This window comes from Ceratotherium simum, chromosome 6 (assembly GCF_057802395.1).
Source record: "Ceratotherium simum simum isolate JZ-2026a chromosome 6, ASM5780239v1, whole genome shotgun sequence".
Lineage (NCBI taxonomy): Eukaryota > Metazoa > Chordata > Mammalia > Perissodactyla > Rhinocerotidae > Ceratotherium > Ceratotherium simum.
The window spans coordinates 71599678-71621928 of NC_141905.1; the positions used below are offsets into that span (position 1 = coordinate 71599678).

A 22251-nucleotide genomic window follows, 5' to 3' on the forward strand; every position below is an offset into this window, starting at 1 on the left:
ATTCAGTAGATCCAAATTTCCATCTCGTATTATTTCCCTTCAGCCTGAAAAATTTCCTTTAACATTTCTTGTAGCTCAGTCCTTCTGGATAATTCCCTCAGTTTTCAATTATCTAAAATTATCTTTATTTCATTTTTATTTTTAAAGCATATTTTCGCTGGATATGGAATACTAGGATGACTTCTTTTCCCCCAGCTCTTTGGGATGTTGTTCTGTTGTCTTTTTGCATTGTTTCTGGTGAAAATTCAGCCCTCATTGTTATCATTGCTCTCCTGCATATTATTTTTCTTTTGTTCTTCTGGCTGCTAAGATCTTTTATTTATCTTTAGTTTTCAAAAATTTGACTGTAATGGGTTTTTTTTTGTATTTATCTTGCTCAGAGCTTATTGAACTTTTTTGATTTGTGGGTTGACATTTTTAAACTAAAATTTTAAAAGTTTTGGCTATTATTCCTTTAGATATTTCTCTCATCCTATTGTTTGTCTTTCTGGGACTATCTTTTTGTGGGAATCTAATTGCATGTATGTAAGACCATTTGTTGTTATCACACAGATTATTGATGCTACGTTCTCTTTTTTTTTTTTCAAACTTCTTTTCCTCCTTCAGTTTGGTTAATTTCTATTAACCTATCTTCAAATTCAATGATCTTTCTTGTATAGTGAAGTATATTCTATTTAGTTTATCCAGTGAATTGATTTCAGATGCTGTATTTTTTATCCTAGAATTTCATTTCGTTCCTTTTTAGAGTTTCCATTTCTTTCCTGAGAAAACCGTCTCTTCACCCATTATGTTTACCTTTTTTAATAAATTCTTTAGCAATTATAATAGTTTTTTTTGTGTGTGTGTGAGGAAGATCAGCCCTGAGCTAACATCCATGCCAATCCTCCTCTTTTTGCTGAGGAAGACCGGCCCTGAGCTAACATCTATTGCCAATCCTCCTCCTTTTTACCCCCTTTTCTCCCCAAAGCCCCAGTAGATAGTTGTACGTCATAGTTGCACATCCCTCTAGTTGCTGTATGTGGGATACCGCCTCAACATGGCCGGACAAGCGGTGCGTCGGTGCGCGCCTGGATCCAAACCCGGGCCACCAGTAGCGGAGCACGCGAACTTAACCGCTAAGCCACAGGGCCGGCCCCTGTAATAGTTATTTTAAAATCTTTATCTCCTAACTCTAATGACTAAGTCATCTGTTGGTCTACTTACATAGACTATATTTTCACTTCATTATTCTCTTTTTTCCCCACTTTTTTCATGTCTTATAATTTGTACAGTATTCTAGACGTAGTGTAAAAAAGAACAGCAGAATCTGAAATATGAACATTTTGAATTTATTTTCCTTTGGAAGCATTTTATTCTGTCTTGTGTTGGTTAATGGACTGATCAGATTCTTCCCGAAATTAAGTTGAGCTGGTGCTGAGCTGAATCCCTAATTAGATTGGATTCAGCTGAGATTAGTACTCCCCCAACTTGTGTCTATGTTGGCTTTTTTAAATCTTGTCAGTATTTGATCTGGGATTGGGTTGGTCTGCAGTTTCCCATATTTTTGGTTCATGTTTGAACTCCGACAGTGTCTTAGAATGCAAGCACCACAAGAATGTGTGGGAATGTGTGATTTCTCTTTACCAACCAGCCTCTCCTCCACTGCCTCTTCATTGGCAAATGTGGAGATTGGAGAATTATCAGACCAAGCAATTTGTCTTTGTGTTTAGAGCTCATCTATCATATGATGTGTGGCTGATTTCTAGTCATACCTGAAAAGTCTCTCAATGGGAGGCCTGTACTCAGACCAGGCACTTGCCCTAGGTATGAGCATTGCCACGGCTCTTTGCTCACATATGAGGTGCTTGTTTCTCTCTCGAATCCATCAGAGCTTCTTTGCATACACTGGACTTCCCCCAGAAAAGAATGGTAATTATTTTGTCTGGGTTTTTCTTGTTTCTATGAGCATGGCCATTTGCATCTTTCTGCATCCTTACTGGGGGCAGAAGTTCCTCACATGTCTTGAATTGTCAAATAACGAAAGATGGTGAAAGAACTGTCTTTTCCATTCTGCCGCCTTACCAGGTGTCAGGAATTCAAAAGATTCTTCATGCCTGAATAACATCAATACTAAGATAAACCTACCCACTCAGGGCATGATACCAAAGTCAGTGTCCAAGAAGGTATACTATATGCCAAAGAATGGCTGACCCAGCCAGTCCATGAGCAACTCCCTCCTGGGAAAGCTGTATGTGACTTTGTTTGACCTCCTGAAGCATCAAGTTTTTACCTCTATTGATTCAATGTCCAGAAGCTCCCAAGCCATGTCCAAAATTCAGTACTCCAAATTGTTAGGAAATATCACTTCGTGTTTTTCCTGTCTAGTTGGTCTTCTGCAATATACATATGAAAACACATGCTTCCAAAATAGCTCTTTTACAGTATTGCTATGCACTCCCACACTTCACAGGCACCGCCATATACAAACAATAGATAATTGTGAATGGATTATTGTGAACCCCATTTAACTGTTACTAGAATTGCTAATGAAGTTTGTGAGTGCCAGCAAATAACCTTACCTTCTCTTAGTTCTTAAAGAAGACTCAACTGGCTGTCTTCACTTTTTAGAATAATTTGTTGGAAACACATCCTTAATAAAGTTTGTAAAAAGAAATTTATAAGCGTGCTGAGGAATGATCATTATTTTCTGGCGAGTACACTGCTTACAGCATAATGGCTAAAATCTTTTGTTAATATATTGAATTTATCAAGTGGAACATTTTCTGGTGAATTATATTTGAGGCTCCTTCCTTTTCAGCCATGTATTATAATATGATGTGAGCTTCAGTCAGTTCTGCCTTCTTATAGAGAGTATTTTAATCTGCTCATCTCCAAAATACAAGTCCAACAATTAAAAAAAAAATAAGTTTATTCGTGTCAGTCTTATGATGGTTCCGGTGGCATTAATATTTTATGAATGGAGAGAAGTGATGCTTTCAGTGGTATAAGCTCCTCAAACTAAGTCTTATCTTTTGTGATGCCAGGCCAGTCCTTCAGGAAGTATCTTGTTAGATTTGTAGTTCCCTGCTTCCTTCTTCATTCTTTTATGGGGCAGGAAAGTGTTGAATGCCTAGTGTATATTCCTCCCACCCAAATATATTGAAAAAGAGAGGAAATGTTAGCCAAAATCCATTTTGTAAATTGTGACCCAATAAAAGGGGCCATGGATCAAGGATATGATTCATTCTGGGTAATTGTAAAAACAAAAGCTTGCTTTATAAGTTTGAATTCTGTACTCCCAGGATGATTCCCAGGATCCCTGTGGAAAGGATAGAAGTGCAGGAAGGAACTTTGTTTCCAGGAATTCATTTATCATGCTCATACTGACATGGAGAATTCCAGCATACGGCATCAGTTTTGATTTTCTTTTATGCTTCCCATTGTTTCTTACTCCAAGGAAGATCCTCACAGTCAACAAGCATGGTATTTATAAAACTTATGATTTCTCAAGTTACTTCAATAGAGGCAGGATGGCTATTCCCATTCTACAGGGGCTATGAAAGTTTAAAGAACTGAAAACTCTAGACTTATTGTATCACGTTTGCGTTGATTTAGGCCTGTCAGCTTGCATTCTTTCCTTATGGGTGATTTTGGTGAGTGCTTACGTCTTAAGTTAAATTACTCAAGACAAGTAAACCAAACAATGTTACTAATTTTTTAATGAAATAATCCCTAAGTGTCTAATACTATTGTGACCAAGGATAGTCTATTTAAAAAATAATTCCCTCTAATTTGTTGTCTTGTTTTGTTTTGATTTGATTGGGATAGGGGAACACAATGAAGAAAACCATGCGTAACTTTCTTTGCATGAATTCTTTTTGATTCCATAAGAGTGAGCATTTTCTGATATGCTTGGCCTGGAATTTTCTTTATTGGGGCATTAAAATTGAAAGTAGCAAGTAAGAAATGAAAAACTAATTCTGTTTCCAACAAATGCATGGTATTTGTGTGCTAATACCAGGACGTGTACGCTCTTGCCGATATCTCTTCTCTTGCCAGATGAGGTTAGTACTCGGGTTGCTGAGGTATTTCCCAGGAAGCAAAGAGACTGAGGGAGTGACTTATGACTCCTGAAAAGGCCTGAGCTCTTACCTCTGGTTCCATTGATTCCTTCAGTAGCAGACTACAGATCCATTCAGAGTAGAGTTTATCCCCTGGCAAACCTGATAGAATTGTAGATCTATTACCTGCATTCCAATGTTGATTTCTCCAGAGCCATGCTTGATATTCTTTGGGAGCAGGAATAGATTGCAAACCTTTCATATATTCCATTTTTCACTTTATTTCATTTTCACGTTGCTTTATTCCTTCCACAAATACTAGGAACATTATGCTAGTGACAGACACAATGGTAATAACCTATTTCCTATTCATTTGAGATTACATATTATAATACATCAATCTTGATAGGAGAAAATATAAATAGTATTTTGCTGAAATAATTACAGTATTGCTGGTGTTCATAGCTTTAGAGATTTTAAGTTAAAAATGAATTAAAATTGCTATATTATATTGATTAAAGGAATTCAATAGAATGGTAATACCTAATAGTATGACAAAATTGAATATTGTAGTTGTTATGCAAAGAAAGAAAAAATTCAACTCCAGTTGTTTCCTCCTTCTCCATTATTGGTCTCATCTTCCACTTTTATGATGCCTCCACTGGGAACCGCATATCTTATTTAGTTTTACCTTAAGGATAAATTGTATGGCGTTAATAATAAAAAGCTAACATAAATCTGAGAGGAGAGACTGTACTGGGAAGGTACTGTACTGGTAAGAATTTTAAGAGTTTATGTAAGTGTCAAAAATATATACATTTAAGCGTTTTTTATTATTTAGATTTCTCTATCGTGAAAGGAATATGCAATCCTCTTTCTGATGTGCCGTGAAGTACAAACTCGAATGTCACGTTTTCCCTTTAACTGCTACATCTTCACCATTAGTACCAACGTTCGTGAGTGCAAGGGCTTCATCTACTTTACTGCTCATGTCCCCAGCATCTACCCCTGGCACAGCGTAGGGACTCAATGATAATTTGTTGAATGCGTTGATTCTCTGTTCTTACAATTACATGCATTTGTACGGTATCCTATAGCTTTCAAAACATTTTTACGTAGGTTATCTCATTTGACAATAACAACAATTTTGTGAGAAAAGTAAGACAGATATTTTATCCTATGAATAAAATTGCAATTCAAGTGGGTCATGACGGACATAGGATAGGAAGGGGTCAAGGTCATAATTGTCTGTTGGTTTTTTATATCAATCATCATCATTCAATAAATGCTTATTATTGTTATTGGCCAGTCACTGCACTAAATATTTTAACTGAATGATCTTATTTATCCCTTATAACAACCCCATGATATAGAACTATTCTTATCCCCACTTTAGAGATGAAGAAACTGAGGCACAACAAAATTAGGTAACTTATGTGAGGCCACCCAGCTATTGTGTCAGCACTGGGATTTAGGCTCAAGCGATGTGAGTTCACAGCCTAAGCTCTCAATATGGCCTAACCACTGTGCTATAGTTTTTAGGATGTCCCTTTAAAAAGTTTGTCAGTGTGTATACATGAGCCAAATAACTACCATGGTGATTTCTTAATGACTTTATTAAATTATTTGCTATTATTATAATAGATGCTTATTGAATGTTTCTATAAGTTTGTAAGCCAGAATTGATTATTGTTATAGGTTATGGGTAAAGAGACAATACAAGAGAAAAAAAAAAAAAGGAAATGTAGAATAAGGTAGTCAGACAGGTTGCCAAGATTACAAGAGAGATAGATTGGCATTCTTCTATTACAGAATAAGGCACCTCCCAGGTGATGGAGAATGAGTCAGAAAAAAATTTTTTCAAAGCAGCTGAATATTTGTCAGGTCAGGGCATACCTACAGTCTTGTAAAAGGGTCTGCAGTCAGAGGAGAGCCGACTGGTGCCATCCAATTGGGATGATCATGGCAGGAGAAAACTTCGTTGGAACTCTGAGCAGTGTGGCTTTTTAGTGAATGTTCTAACCTGCCCCTACCAGTATAAATGTTTGGAAGTTCCATCTCCAGCTTGAGCTCTCTTCAACTACTTGTTAAGAAGTGCACCTCACCCTGACTCAAACATACACAGCAACTGAGAACACACTAAATGAGCCCTTGCTAGAGAGCAGAAGCCTAGAGATAGTTCCATTACCAATAAGCTGCCATAGTTGAGAGTATGAGAACTATTTATGCAGGGCAAATATAAATCAAATTTGTTCTATATGGAGTTTGACTTACATATGCAAAACAGTACAGTAATGAAGTGGGGAAGGTAGAGCAGATTCATTAACATTATTTATAACCTGTAAATACCAAAGGCTAAATTCCAAGATGGCAAAATAGTAGAAAGACCACTGGACCTGGGCTCTCCACCATCTTGGCAGATAATGTGCTGGGCTGGCCTTGGACAAATCATATCACCTCCAAATTGTCATTGCCATGCTGGTCATATTCTATAGGCTGAATTACAAATCACATCTAATCATACCTAAGATAAATAGGCAAATTTATCAAATAGTTTTTAATATTTTTCAAATGCACACATTAAAATAGGTGTCTGATATATAAGGTACATTTCTTTAACATTAATTCTGCACCCATTGTCATTTTGGTACTTCTGAAGGTTATCCTCTCTTGCACCCTAAGTCATCTTTTCTTACTCAAGTTTTCTTTTCCATAGAGCAAATTGGCCAGGAGATGTTGGAAAACCTCAGTCACGACAGAGAAAAGATCCAGAGAGCACGTGAAAGAGTGAGTAGAAGCGGTGTAGTCTTTTCACAAATTCGGTAAATAAGACATAAAATAAAAGGTCTGTGGCATATGCATAGACATTCACAATTACATAGATGTAAGAATGGCTAGGGTGAAGGAGGGATGTAGAGTCTGGGGAGAGGAAAAAAAAGAATGTGGGATGGAGCAATCAAGAATAAACTGCCTCTTTATGTACCTCCCCGCCCCCCAGAATGCCCCCAGGTAGATATTTTATTTAGCTCTATAGCTGAGAAGAAGGTCATTGAGGGAGATTTTGGAGTATGTGAAGTCTTTCAGAGTGAAAGCTGTAAAATACTCATGTCTCATCCTCCCTGAATTCCTTTTGTTTCCATTTATATTTCTAGGACTTTGCATATTCTTAAATTAGAGATTAGTTACCAGATATTTATTAAACTTTATCAGCCTATCAGGCATTTGCTTTTATATCCAGTTCAAATATCCAGTTTAAAGCTCCTGGGATCTTCTATTACATGTAATTTTCTAAACCTAAGAATTTTCAGTGATTGTAATAGATGTCAGAAATGTATTTTCGTGTATTTAAGCATTTTTTATGGGTTGGATTTTCTATCATGAAAGAAAATTGCTGTTTTCCAGTGCACTTTAAAATAATCCAATTGCATGAAGTTTGATTTGCTTTGTTTTAATGCTGCTTTTCTCCTCCTAGCTTCGGGAAACAGATGCTAACTTGGGGAAGAGCTCCAGGGTTCTGACAGGGATGTTGCGAAGGTAAGAGCAAGGTAGGGACCTGTCTTCCTCTCTCTTCCTTTGTTTAAAGTAAGTTTTTCATCTAGTTGCAACTGGGCATTTTCAAGGCGTGCAAGCTTCTGCTCTTAGTACCCTGTGTCAAGACCCTTTTGAAATGACAGAGCACTGATATTAGCTCTTGTTTGGACAGGGACACACACTGAGTAACTTAGATTAGAGAGAAGGTTTGAGCCAGGGGGGTTACCTCAAGCCATGGAAAAAATTAGGGTTAGACATGAAGTGTTTTTTCATAGCCTGAGGAACGCCCCATGGCAGTAACAGACTGATTTTATTTTCTATTTTGATAGCCTCCTTCTTATGCAGGGAATGCAGGCCTGCAGTATCAGGAGCACACTTGGTATTAGTTTTGCTCTCTGTTGCCTTGTTTTCATTTCTTTTTTAAGAGATGCTGTTTGGGGAAACATTTAGATTTTGTGTATACTTAAGATGATTTTTAAGATTTAAAGAGTCTCTGAATAATCTGAATTCACATGTGCAAGCAAACAAATGTTAATGTTTTATATGTGTAACTAACCTTTGATTGATGGAAAATATTCTGGGGAGAATGTGAAAATAAATGAATGAGTGTAGGTAATATTCTATATTCTGGTGTCTTTGGAGGGGAGTGAGAAATGTTTTTATTGTTCTGAAAATTGGAGCCAATTTTTTACTTAGGTATATTCGGCATGGAATTATTTTACATTCAGAATCTACCAAATAAGAGTATCATCTAGCGTAACCTTCAGTTTGGAACTGTGGATAGAAATGTGAATGAGGAATGTTGGGAATCAGCTCTAGAATAGCTACTAGAATTTTAAAGAGAATTTTGTTTATCATTGATACTATAGAAACAACTATAAAAATAAGTAAAGTCTTCTCTGATCATGTATCTATATATAATAATTTGCTAAAAGTATGTTTACTATGTTAGACATTGATTGCATAATCAAATGTATAGTTGCTTAGTCTTCTATAGGCCAATGTGGCCGATGCGATATCTCGATCAGGCTGATCAGTCATTGCCAACCAACGTGGACCTAACTCCACATGCCCCTCCTTTTCCTGCACACACATCTGATTCAGAACCATAAACCACCAAATTCTCTGATTAAGAGTAATATGTAAATAACCTAGAAAAACTCAAAATCCACAAAGGAGTGGCCATTGAAAGGAATGCTTCAATGCCTATAGACGATGAAAAAGAAAAAAAGGAAAAAGTCGTCTATTGCTTCCCTGGGAGGGCCCCTGCCATGTGAGCTGTAACGAATATTCTGCATATGTCTCCATTTTGTCAAATCTCATTAAAGAGTCCTCCAGCTTTATGTCAATTGAGCTGTCCAGAAATCATTCATCATTTTTAGTGTAAAAAAAAATCATGCAGTTATTTAAATAATATCATATTAATGTTAAAGTTCAGCTGTCATTTAATGGTATGGCTTAATCAGATGTAGCATTTAGGAAAAATAGTTTATTCGGGCTCTGCGGTGGCTTTCAGGTTGGCAGATTCAAATAAGGATTTATGGGTTTCTAAACCAGTGTATTTCTGTCCGTGTTTCTGCTTGATGTACCTCACCCTTTTGTGCTGGGCACTGCAGACAGTTATTTCAACAAATAAAGCATCTCCTCATATTGTGTTTGAATAAATTTGCAAGTCATTTAGAGAGGATGAAGCACAAACAACTTCTCCAACCTTTGACTGGGCTTTCTGTAGGGAAATCACACTAACACGGCTGTTTCATAAGCCTATAGAAGAAAATTACCCTGCCAAGATCTACTTGGGGTTCTCTTTGTAGGCAAACTCAGTCAGTCACTGACTCATCTCCTTTTGGCATCTGTCTAGAGTATGAGCAGAAATAAAAATCCCCAGATGGACATCACCTTGCTATGTCTGAGCCAAGGAGACTCTTAAGTCCACCTGTGCATTTGGGTGACTGTGTTTTTTAACTAGGCTCAACTGGGGTCTTGGTATCAGCCAAGGTATCCAGATACTTTTAATCAGTGCTGTAACCCGAGTCTTGGGGACCAAATGCACATAGTGGTTTTCTTTCAGTTTCTAATTACTCTCCCACATGATATACAATTTATTTTGGACTTGAGAAAGGGCAAAAATATTTTACCAACTTCTTTACTTCATTATTTTTTATTAGTCCCTGGAAGAGAGAGATGGAACCAGAGTTTACGTACCGAAGTCTTTTATATAATGCTTTGATTTTGCTTCCTCTGTTACATCCCCTCAATCACATGATGTTCACTTCCAGCACTGCTGAGGTTTTATTTCAGAAAGAGAAGTCACATTGTTTTACCAAAACTGCATAGCTACATCGTGTGTCAACAGGTGCTTCTGATTTAAGAAAAGTTATAATATTGAACTGTGTGCTCATTGTCACCTTTACAAATGTATAAAAGAAATGAACATCCTCTTTGTGCAGTGTAGGTGTTTACCTGCATACAGCATAAGCTTATTTATTTTCATATGATAAATTCTATATGACTGAGAATAGTTAAATATTCTATAATATACCAAACCAAGAAATTATTTTATTTAAAAAAAAGATTACTGATTATTTTTAATTTTTAAACTTAGATTGTTTTTTAATTTGTAAAATGAACAGAAATGGCATCCATGGCCCCTTATTTGGGTCATTTTACTTACATTGATTAGACTCTTGTGAAGACGGATGAAGCCAACGTTCCATCAGTGCCAAAGTCTGCTCCTGATTATCTGTAAGACTGACCAAAAGCAGATAGAGAAATAAGAATGAGTAAGGAGCAGCCTCTCCATTCATGCTTTTTAATCTTTCATTAACTTCAAATGAGGTAAAAAATCTGTTTCCTTTCTTCCTCCCTCTCTTCCTCCCTCTCTTCCTTCCTTCCTTCCTTCTTCTCTTCCTTCATTCCTTTCTCTCTTCTGCTTATTCACTCCCTCAGTAAATATTTGATGCCTGTATATAAGACTTTGGCGATCCTCAAATGAAACCAATTTGATCCTTGCCTTCAGAGTGCTTCAGTCTAGCAGAGAATATGTGCATAGAAAGTGCTGTGGAAATTCATAAAATTACCCAATTCTCAAGGAAGCTATTGAAGATTCTGCAACTCTGGTTAATCCTTACTGGTCATTAAAAATTTAGGGCTCCAGGAAAACAACCAATAGAAAATATGATTTAACAAGCTATAAAACCAATGCGTTTGAAAAAAATTAGAGAAATGGAAGATGATTTATGGAATCATAACATAAACAAGGTTTGAAAGGAACTAAACTATGCAGAAAATATTGAGACGTATCTGGGTTAGTGAGATAGCAACTGATTCAGCCAAAATAAATCAATAAATTATTCTACATGTAACTACACTATACATATTACCAAGAGAAAGAAAGCAAAGGAGAAAAATTGGTCCATTCAAAATTATAATAGTAGTAAAACTTGACATCAGAATGCAGATATGGCTGATTTCCTGGAAAGTAATTTTTCTTCTGTCCTGACATAAGATGGAGATCTACCTAGGGACAAACTGGTCATTTCCTGACTCTGTAGACAGAGTTTTAAATAAAGTGGGATTCAGATAATAATGAAAATGGTCATGAAACAAATGACCATTCATATGGTGACTGGGGCCAAAGAAATGGATTGTTCATTGACTTTCACAAAATTTGATTATTATGATTGGTTGTCTTAAAGTGTCACCGTAGCACTGAGAGACTTAAATGTTGCTCTTCATGTATTTGCACGTATGTGCGTGTTTGTGTGTATATTTTTTCCGATACATTTGACCGGGAAGTCTTATTAGATCAAACAGTGCTGGCTATTGGTGAAATGAAAATAGAAGTTTTCCAGATTTTTGGTCAGAAAACAAAGGACATCATGATTCTATTTATTTTTATTACCGAAGAATGAATAATTTCTCAGTAAGACTATATTTATTTCTAAAAGTACCTGAAGGATTTCTTAGAGATGTAACGAAGTTATTAACTTGAGATCTCCATTGACGGAAATTTGGAGGACATGTTACAAATTTATATTGGCTCATTGTCTACATATATATGCTGGCAAAGGCTTACAAAAAGAAATGGCGTATATAATATTTTTTTAAAAACACCTTTTTCTGTATGATTACCTTAGTAGCAAATAATTTCCTCTCTGCTGCACATTGCCTATATTTACCCCTACTATTTCCACAAATTAAAAAAAATCAGAAGGGGCCAGCCCAGTGGCCTAGTGGTTAAGTTTGCGCACTCCGCTTGGCAGCCCAGGGTTCACAGGTTCAGATCCTGGGCACAGACCTATGCACTGCTTATCAAGCCATGCCGTGGTTTATATATAAAAGTAGAGAAAGATGGGCATGGATGTTAGCCCGGGGCCAATCTTCCTCAGCAAAAAGAGGAGGATTGGCAAGAGATGGTCGCTCAGGGCTAATCTTCCTCACCAAAAAAAAAAACAAAAAAAAAATCAGAATGTTTCCTTCAGAAAGTGAATTCTGTTTATCCTTCCAGCATGCATTAGTAATTTCTTAAGCATGTAGCTGTTGAGAGGTCTTTTGTAATTAATCTATAATATAAACAAAGCATATGGTATTAAATGCAGTTGACCTAGCTAGCACTATTCATGTTACTATTTAATACATGTATTTTTGTTAGAGCTACTTCTGAGTCAATCTGGGGAATAACTGCCCCTCTCTTTGCTATCACATTTTGCATTTTAAGCATGGTTTTGTTGCTTTGTTAGAATGACAGGTAAAACATCTGGAAAACTTAAGTGTACTGTCAGAATGATTCCTAAGGGTAAGTATACCCAGAAATACCAATGCAAGATGTATAAGCAACAGAAATGTAATTTTTTTAAATAAACAGATTTATTCTTAAAGAAATATGTGGTGACTAGATGTTTTTAAATCTTCTTTAAAAATTCATTCTTTTCCCTGCCCTCTTTTTGCTCAGGAAACATTCTGTTATATTTTAATTGTTCTTATTACAATGTCTGAAAATTCAACAGTAGAGAGTTTTCAAGAATTGTGAGAAAAATGTCCTTGAGAATTTACTCTCGATTTTTATGCATTGAAAAGTGTATCTTCTCTTGCAGTACCTTACATTTACATTTTACCTTTTCTCTCTCTCTCTCTTTTTTTTTTTTTTTTGCTTTTCTCTGTTTATCTCATTCCTCTTTCTTGGCTTATTTTTACTAGTGATGAACATGGGCCATGACCTGAAATTAGTATGGCAAAATCTTAACCTCTAAGATATTCTTCAGCTTTTAATCGAGTGCTTATTCTTTCGGAATAAAATGACTGAATTTGCTTCAGATTCTTTAGACTTAACAGATTTAGGATTTGGGCTTAGAATAATGCTGCAAAGAGATTTTTTTTAAAAAAAAATCTTGGTCCTTTTTGTGTGAGTAATTTTATTGCTATATACTTGACTCATTGCCTTTGTCCTATGAGCTCTTCAAGGCTGACGTGGGTGATGTTTTTATCAAACTAAAGAAAGACTTTAGATTTCTTTATGTATGATTCTTTTTTAATAACGTTCTTATAGCTTTAAGCGTGGAATTTTGATCCTATGTCAGACATTTGAATGCAGCATCTAAAGTTATCTGTCAATGAGAACTCTACCAGCTGCCCTAAGTGTGTGTCTGACCCTAACCATGCTTTACACACATTATCTGATTTAAGAACCCTGTGAAGGAAGCATCATGTCCCCATTTTACAGATGGGAATAACTATGCTTAGTGAAGTCAACTATTCATTGTCACATACATAGAAAGGTACAGAATGAGGGTATGAACTTAGCTTGCTCTTTTGAACGCGCTACGCAAAAGGCTATCTGAGCCAGTTTTCACTAACTAGTAGTGAAATGAGAAGAGTAAAAACAAACTGGCAAGTTTTCGTTATGCAAATTGTTGTTATATGCTGTGTTATAATGTCTATTTCTTCCGTAAAATAATTTCAGTAGTGAACAATTTCCTTAAAATACTCGATTGTCATAGCAAATGGAAAAATAAATACTTGGAAGTATGAAACGTTGACAATCATATGTCAGTTTTCCCACCTTCTCTCCCTCCCCCCACACTTTACTGGTCTGGGAAATTTAGAATTTTAAGATCCTTTATTCTACACTATACTGTGTCTTTTAATAACAAGAACACGGTTGCTTATGCACTTGCTGATACCTCCTGGGTAGCAGGCACTGTTCTAGGCACTTGCTATACATTATCTTATTTCGTCTTCATGACAACTCTATAAGACAGATATCAGTACTCCCATTTTAAGAAGTAAGGAGCTGTTGTTAAATATCATCCAGCTGTACCTAAGCAGTCTGCCTCTGGAGCCTGTTTTTCCTCCTGTGCTGGACTGTTACCCTTCTTCTGTGGAGACTTAGTAGCCTCACAGATAGTCAGACAACCATTCTGGATGGGCAGACGATTGTTCTTGAAAGCAATGAACAAACCCTACCAGATCCCACTATTTAGGATGAGGTGAAGGCACTTGGTCTGGTCTTTGTGGACTCAAGCTGCTGTGTACCAACGGAGTCGCAAGTGGGTGTGTTTTTAAGGAGTCCTTTAGAATTGTTCTATTTTTCAGCATAGACTGTGTGGCACTAACTAGAACCAACAACAATGTGCAGGAGGCAAGTCTATAATCTCCCTTTATCTCCAGTGTTTGACAAGTATTGTTAGGAAATTTTATTTTTATATATAACTTTGTATCACCTGGAGCCTTATTCTCACTGGAGAAAACAATCCTGCTTTTATTTAATTATTCAAAATGAAATTTTCTGTGTATGCCTCAAGAGTGTATGTCTGTGTATGCCTTAGTGGATGAGACGTAGACTCTGGTGCTGGCTCTGCTGCTTTCTAGCTATTAGCTTTTGGCAAGAATCTCATTCTCTATACCTCAGTTTCTCTAACTGTAAAACAGGGATGACAAAATTCTTATGAGGGTTAAATGAGTCAAGACATGTAAAGTACACACAGCAGTGCCTGGTACATAGTAAGATTTCCACAAATGTTGAAATGTTGATTATTATCATCATCATTGCTAAAAAAAAAAAATGCCTGAGAGCAGAGACCAAAATCAAAATGTTAATTAATAGTTATCTTAGGTTGATAAATTTTAAATGGATGTTTTTAAATTTTCTTTTTTCCACTCCCAAATTTCCCTAGTAATTTTCATAAAATTAATAATAATAGTAAAATCCCATTATTCTTTCCTTATGTCCCTTTTCTGTACTGGGGCCACCACTCTGTGACCCTCACTCAGCAATGCTGCTTGAACTACCCCAGAGTAGGCAGAGTACTGCTCAGGGCAGAGCGATCCTCTAAGCTCAGCCCTTCCCTCTCATTTGGACAGTTTAAGGAGGGAAGCCCCCTAGTCAGTCTCTATGCCTCTTCTTCCCCTCTTATGTCCTTCTACATATTATTGGCCAGTTTATCTTCCAAAGGGCAAAACTAGTGTCTTCTCTGCTTAGAAACCTGCTGTGGCTCCTCGTCGCCTGCTGACACGTCCTCCTTAGTCTGATCTCCAAGGTCTTCCAGTGAACATTCTAGCCTTGTTTGCTGCTACTCCCTCTGGGTAGACCCCATGTCCCTACTAAAGTTAACTGCTTCCCATCTCCAAAGCTAGCCTTAACTCTTCACTAATTCTATACCTTTGCTTTTTCTGTTACTTCTACCTGGAATATTCTCCTTTTCCCGCCTGTATTCATCGGGGAATCTTCTGGATGCAAGTGACAGAAACCCAGATCAAATCGGCCATAAACACAAAAAAGGGAAATATATTGTCACATGTAACTAAATAGTTCAAGGGCAGAAGCAACTTCAAACACAAGGGAATCTAAGGGTTCCAGTAGTGTCATCAGGACTGCATCTTGCTCTTTCCATCTCTCAACTCAACTCTCTATTATGTTGGTTCTGTCCTTTGTCAGGGTTTCTCCTTGTGAAGACAAAGTTTTTGCCAGCCTTCTCAGTGACACCCATTGGATATAGCTTTTTTCCCCCCAATGGTTCCAACCAAGTCATGTCTTGAGGTCTTATTGGTTCTGCTTGGCTCTGGTGAAATAAAAATCCCATTAATCTATGTTCTATGTTTTATACCTGGGAGCTCATGCAAGGATGGACCCTCGGACTGAGAATAGACGAAGCATAGTTCCCTCAGAAAAATCTAGAGGCTTTTACTAGAAAGGGAAATAGATACTGGGTAGACAAAAACAACGGATATTGGGGGCCGGGGGCTGGCCTGGTGGCTTAGTGGTTAAGTGCATGAGCTCCTCTTCGGCGGCCCGAGGGTTCCCAGGTTCGGATCCCAGGCGCACACCGACGCACCGCTTGTCAAGCCATGCTGTGGCGGCATCCCATATAAAGTAGAGGAAGATGGGCACAGATGTTAGCCCAGGGCCCATCTTCCTCAGCAAAAAAGAGGAGGATTCGCAACAGATGTTAGCTCAGGGTTGATCTTCCTCACACACAAAAAACAAACAGATATTATCTTCAGAATGTTCCAGATGAACTTTTATCTGTACTCTGGATCTCAGGTGAAATACCACTCTGTCCATCAGGTCTTTGTGAGTCTCCCAGGCAGAAATGATCTGTCTTTGCTCTGATCCATCACACGAGTTTGTACTTCTCCCAAGGCACTAGCATCTTCTGCTCTGCATTGTATATATTGTAGTTGTTAGCAACTATGTCTTAATTTTCTTCTAGGCCTTTTTTTATCCTCTACCTCATCCCCAAAAGGATTTTATACAGTTCCCCACAGTATTGTGCAACCAGCTGAAATGATTAGAGGAGGAAATCCAAGTGAAAGAGATCAAACAAAGCCAGGGAATCACGTTAGTACCCCTAAAGCGTGGACTTGCCACAAATGCCTGTACAGATTGTCCTGGCAGGTTGAAAATGTCCTACCTGAAAGCAGAGCAGGAAACAGAGGATCCACAATGTTTATAAGATGAAAATAACCCTTAGTTGAGGTCAAGCATAGCCTCTCTTTTTTCTTTTCTTTTATTGAGTTCATATTGGCTTATAACATTGTGTAAATTTCAGGTGTACTTTATTATATTTTAGTTTCTTATAGACTTCATCGTGTTCACCACCAATAGTCTAGTTTTTGTCTATCACCATACGTATGTGCACCTTTACCCCTTTCACCCTCTGGTAACCACTAATCTCTTCTCCTCATCCATGTGTTTATTTATCTTCCACATATGAGTAAAATCATACAGTGTTTATCTCTCTCTGTCTGACTTATTTCGAAGCATAGCATTTCTTGCCACGGAGACGGGCCCTTGATAGAATGGTTACTAGGAGGTGGTGACAGTTCTTGTGGCACATCCCTGCTTGGAAGAGAATAAGGAGTTTCTGTATGACCAGTTCTCTTCAGGGTCCTCAGGTCTGGATTGTAAGCCGCTAGCAGTCAGGGAGCTTCGTCGCGTTTAGCATAGGGCCATGCTACTCTGGCATAGCACTGATCAATGAGTAATCTTTGGAAGAATGGCTAAAAATAGTTTCAGAGTTGCTATCTAGGTCCCCGTGGGTGTAATTTAGTTGAAACCCTGCAGGTTTTTATCTATTGCACTTTGGCTACAATGTAAACATGTTCATTCAAAGATAAAATAAGTAACTTCACAATAACAGAATATTTATGTCCATTATTTAATCACAACAGAAAAGCATCTTATATTTTTCTCGGTTGTGAGCCACAATTTGACCTAATTCTTGAATTACCTTTCTTTTATGATTTTTCCATTTTTCCCCAGGATACATGGCATCCTTTCATGCGATGTAGAATATGAAGGGTGCACTTTACCGTCACCATCAATGCCTTCTTTCAATGCAGCCTTGAGCTGTTAAGTCGAAGCAAGGGGCCATGGGCCTTCCTTATAAACAAGTAATGGAGCCCTCAGCCCCCCTTGTAAATGGCTATTTATTAACATATACCATCACCAAACAAGCTTTTACAATTCCAGGCCCCCACACCATTATACCACTCTCTGCTCCATTGTAAGCCGAAGGAAGCCTTTGGCCATCTGTTTCATTACATGCCAGAGGCAGTGAACAACATCTGAACTTTAGGAAGCGAGTGTCAGGGCTTCTCCCTTCTCAAATCTCCCCCTTCTCCTGCTGCCGCCTGCGCCACCACCGCGACCACTGCCACCACCATATTTTTTTGTTTGAACGCTCACATTGTAAATCGGCGTATTCACACATCCATTTTAAAAGGCTCGCTGTGTTGTAAGACGGGACAAAGCAAGCTCAGTAAGAGCTCATGCACAGTGCAGGTGGTCGAGCTAGCTGCCCCCCAGATCAAAAGTCAAACAACTGTGAAGCTTCTTTTGCAAGTGCAGTTAGGGAGACAAGGCCAGGCTTATCTGCCCAAACAAGAACGAGTTATAGATATACATCGCAAATGCAGGAGGACAAAAAGGGGTTTCATAATCTCGCAGGATAAGAAAACCTTCTAGTGCTGACAATTCTGAGGGCATCTCTGGAATATGTAGCTCCATTTTTTTTTTTTTGTAAAATTAGTCTTTTATTGTGCGGCGATTGATAATTATTATTTATGCTTTGGTGCTTTTCCTAAAGTAGCTAAGAATTTTTTTAAGCCACCTTGGGGGCAGGAAATGGCTCCTTCTCATGGTCACCGTTTTCTTTTTCAGCAGCATTTAAGGACAGGCTCCTATTTATACCACACAAGCAGTTTTGTCTGTTGTAAACAAAGTAAGTGGCTGGGAATTGTGCTTTCCCAGAAATGTTTTCCAGGGAAGCCATAATAAGAAACAACTGTGTACATCTTGAGACTTCGTCATCTAGGTATTAAGAAAGAATTCTTTGCTTTTATGGAAGGAAAAAAACCCCACTATTTGTAAAGAAATATATTCAATATCTAAAAGTGTAATTCGAGTATTTGTTAAATTGCAAAAGTTGGCCACCTTGCTGGTATTAATTGAGGTTGTTTTCATTTTTTATTTAAAATTGACTCTAACATTTTTTTTTTTAATTTTGTGTAGTTATTTATTTATTTTGTGAGGAAGATTAGCCGTGAGCTAACATCCGATGCCAATCCTCCTCTTTTTTGCTGAGGAAGACTGGCCCTGGGCTAACATCCGTGCCCATCTTCCTCTACTTTATATGGGACGCTGCCACAGCACGGCTTGACAAGCAGTGCGTTGGTGCACGCCCGGGATCTGAACCTGTGAACCCCAGGCCGCCAAAGCGGAGCACGCACGCCTAACGGCTGCGCCTCTGGGCCGGCCCTGTCTCTAACATTTTTTAACAAGATAGAGGCTGAAATGACAGGAGGCATCATCATTTTTTTTAACCTCAATATCCTATTTAAAAAGTTAGTGACTTCTTTTGCAAAGTTATATGAAGAACTTTGGAACTAAAGTATGAATCTCAATGGGGAAAATGCCAGGCAAAAGTTTTAAAAAGAGGGTTGAAGAGGCTTGGAATTATGAAAGGACAGAACCCACATTCGCTGTACAATTATAGTTTACCTAGGAAAAAGCCACTCTACTTTCCATCTTCTGATGCCTTAATGATTTTTATGATGAAGAAAGAAACAAAACTATCAGCTTTTTAATTCCCAAATCAGTTAAAGGTGTCTAAATCAAGTCCCCAAGTACTTTCATGAAACCACACTCTCTGTCTCAAGGCATAGGGCAGTAGGCCCTCTCCTGGAGTGGACTTCACCATCCCTGAACCATTGGAGTTTTCTGAAAACGTGTGTGTGTGTGTGTGTGTGTGTGTGTGTGTGTGTGTAAAGTATCTTTCTGGGAATTTTCCATAAAATTTTCAAGAGTTCACAACCAACTTCAAAAAAGTTGAGAAATGAGGCATTGTTACAGAACTGTGTACAATGTCCTAGCTAAATATTACTTAACTTTGATATTCTGGCTTATTTGAAATGTGTTGAGAAACACTTATTTAGAATTTTCCACAAAGTTTAACGAGAAACTTTGCAGGGATGCCTTCTGTGGGAAATCAGATCATTTATCAAAAACTAAGTCCTTAAAGACAATCTTAGCAATTAAAATTTATATAGGACGTTATGATTCATACGGCACATTCACATACGTTATTTCATTTAATGTAATCTTCATAAGAACTCTGTGAATTGATATTGTCATTATTATCCTTATGTTATAGATAATTGAGACCTACAGAAGTTAAGTCTTGCCCAAGGTCATTCCACCAAGAGGGAGCAAAACTTGGACCAATACCCTGGTTGTAGGCACAGAAACCATGTTCTTAGCAGTAACAGCAGCAGCGGCGGCATCTTCTTCAACAGCAAATATTTAATGTTTACTGTGTAAAAGGGAATATGTTAGGCATCAGAGATTCAACAAACTCAGAACTCTACTCCCAGGTAGCTTAATATTTTTAAGAAACAACAATACATAGTAACTTGTGGTGTAGGGTAAGTGAGAGATAAATGCGATGACAGGAAGAAGAAATCCCTGGGGCCTGTGGTCAGATAAGACTTTCTAGAGGAGATGGTCGTATCCGGACGGAAAAGTTACTGCCTAATTCTGAATCCACATGTGGGGTAGGCTGCTTCTGTTTTTATGGCAGCTTCAAGGTAATACCTCCCAGCAGCAGAATTTGAATGCTGGCAGACAGTGTTAGAAAAACTTGATTGACCACAACTGTGTTGAGGGTACACAGGAAGTTAACAAACAACTTGTAACTTCATCTGCTCATAAAGTAAATATAGTCCAAAAGCTTATTGAGAATTTTTTTAAATTACAATAGAGTTTAAGATTTTCTTCAAACAATTAAGAAAGGCTTGAAGTCACCTAAATAGTTCTAATTGTAAACAATTATGAAAAACCTCTTCACGTTTTACCCCAATTTTAGAAAGATATTGAGAATTTTCACATACTTGAATAAAATTACAGACTTATAAAATGTTATGGCCTTTGAAATTATATTGCATGTTCATTATACCTACTATACAATATGATTCATGAATAGGTGCAAAGAATGTTGGCAGAGTACATGGATTATTTTATTGTGGCATATTAATTAGTTGATAAGTGTATCACTTTAAAACACTGAATTTTTTCATATGTTCCAATTAAATCTTTGTCACTGAATGGATTTATAGAAATTTAGTTAGAGAAAACTTGCCCAGCCAATAAAGAAAAGCATTCATTTTCTATTCTGTATACATGATCTGAAGCCATAGCCTTTTAGGTCTTTTAATCTGTTTGTTCAAGGCCAGGCTATTTATATGGATAATTTTAAAGCTTCTGTACAAAGAAAAAAAGAACATTTTATTTATTCACTGGGGTTTTTATGTGCCTTGAAATTGCATAGATAAAGTATTTTCAAGCTCATGGATCTGGAAGAGATGAAAGGTCTCCTATTTTATAAAGCTTTATGTAAGCTTTTCAAATATACAGCTTTCTCATGGTTAGAATTTTTTAAATAAAACATTATTTCACTGTTATAATTGGAGTTTGATGTGGGCATCTTTTTCCTTCTCTGAATTACATGTTAAATTATGTGTTTAAGATAGTTTTTATTGTGTTTTTACCTTCTGGGTTTTAATAGTTCTCTTGTTGGAGAAAGTAGTATACCAATTGTAATTTTTAATATTGGACAACTATTTAGTATGACCAGGAGTGGAAAACCCAAAAATCAGATTTAAGAGACAAAGAGTGAAAAGTTTAACTTGGTTTTGCAACATATTGGTATGAAGATGAAAAACTATTTTCTTCCCCTCCTTAAGAAGTTTTGCTAAGCCTGGTAGACTGTAAAAAGGAAAAGAGGCATTTTTGAACTCTGGGGCAAGTGGATCCAGACCAGTTTCTACGTGAACATTAGCTGCTGTTAGCTCTGCCATGTCAGCTTTCCCTGGCTGGAGCATTCCCAAGCTATCACGGCCATCAGACAGGTGGGGAATAAATATTGTAGAATGGTGGGACATTTGAAGAGCGAGCTCCTGATCCCCAGGACTCAATTTGGACAGGCTTCAATTGGAGCAAACAGGTGTTCCTGGGAGGAACTGTCCTCAGGTGGCTGGGGGGTGCCATTCTTTCACACACATGAAAAGTTCCCCTTCCCTCGCCTGCAGGGAAATTAGAATTAACTACAGCTTTTTCTTTTGAAATGGAAAAAGAAATAAAAATATGGCACCAGGTTTTGGCTCGGACTGGATTTCCGTGGAGCATGTAATCTATGATGAATGATGAGAATTCCTGAAGCAAAGCATCCTTGTAGTTTTTTAACATTGGAGATGCTGTAAAACCTGAATGAACTTTTACCAAAGTCGGTACCTATAAAATGGAATAGCCTTTCCTTCTATTATTCATTTGCTCATTCACCAAATATTTTGTAAGCACTTGCAATTTTCTAAACATTAGGCTAAGTGCTGGGGATAGAGTGTAAGACAGAAAAAGGCCCTGCTCTAAAAAGGCTTAGCCCGAGCTCTAGAGCAATTGGTTGGATGATGGAAGTGAACCTGACTAGTCTTTGGGAAACTGTGGATATAAAGTAGTTGCTGGCATCAGAAAGATTTCTTTTTCTGCAATGTCACCATATTGAGGATATGGCTAACATTTTATTTGAGGGCATTCTTTTTAAATCACATTTTTCTTATAAAACATAAAATAGTAATATTGAAGGAGATTTTTTAATTTTTTTTAATTTATTTACGTTTTTTTCCC

At 37.4% G+C, this 22251-nt stretch overlaps 1 protein-coding gene across 8 annotated transcripts in view; it reads left to right on the top strand.

Annotated features, from left to right (window-relative positions):
- VTI1A (vesicle transport through interaction with t-SNAREs 1A) overlaps nucleotides 1–22251 on the top strand; it is a 351973-nt gene that overhangs the window by 201683 nt on the left and 128039 nt on the right. For 5 of the 8 annotated variants that reach the window (XM_087432589.1, XM_087432590.1, XM_014785740.2 and 2 more), the window contains 2 exons: nucleotides 6757–6827; nucleotides 7513–7574. In XM_087432589.1, the coding sequence (XP_087288715.1) occupies nucleotides 6757–6827; nucleotides 7513–7574 (133 nt within the window). Of the gene's footprint in view, nucleotides 1–6756; nucleotides 6828–7512; nucleotides 7586–19726; nucleotides 20354–22251 lie in introns of those variants that run through there. The other 3 variants (XM_014785741.2, XM_014785742.2, XM_087432591.1) reach the window with 2 other exon arrangements.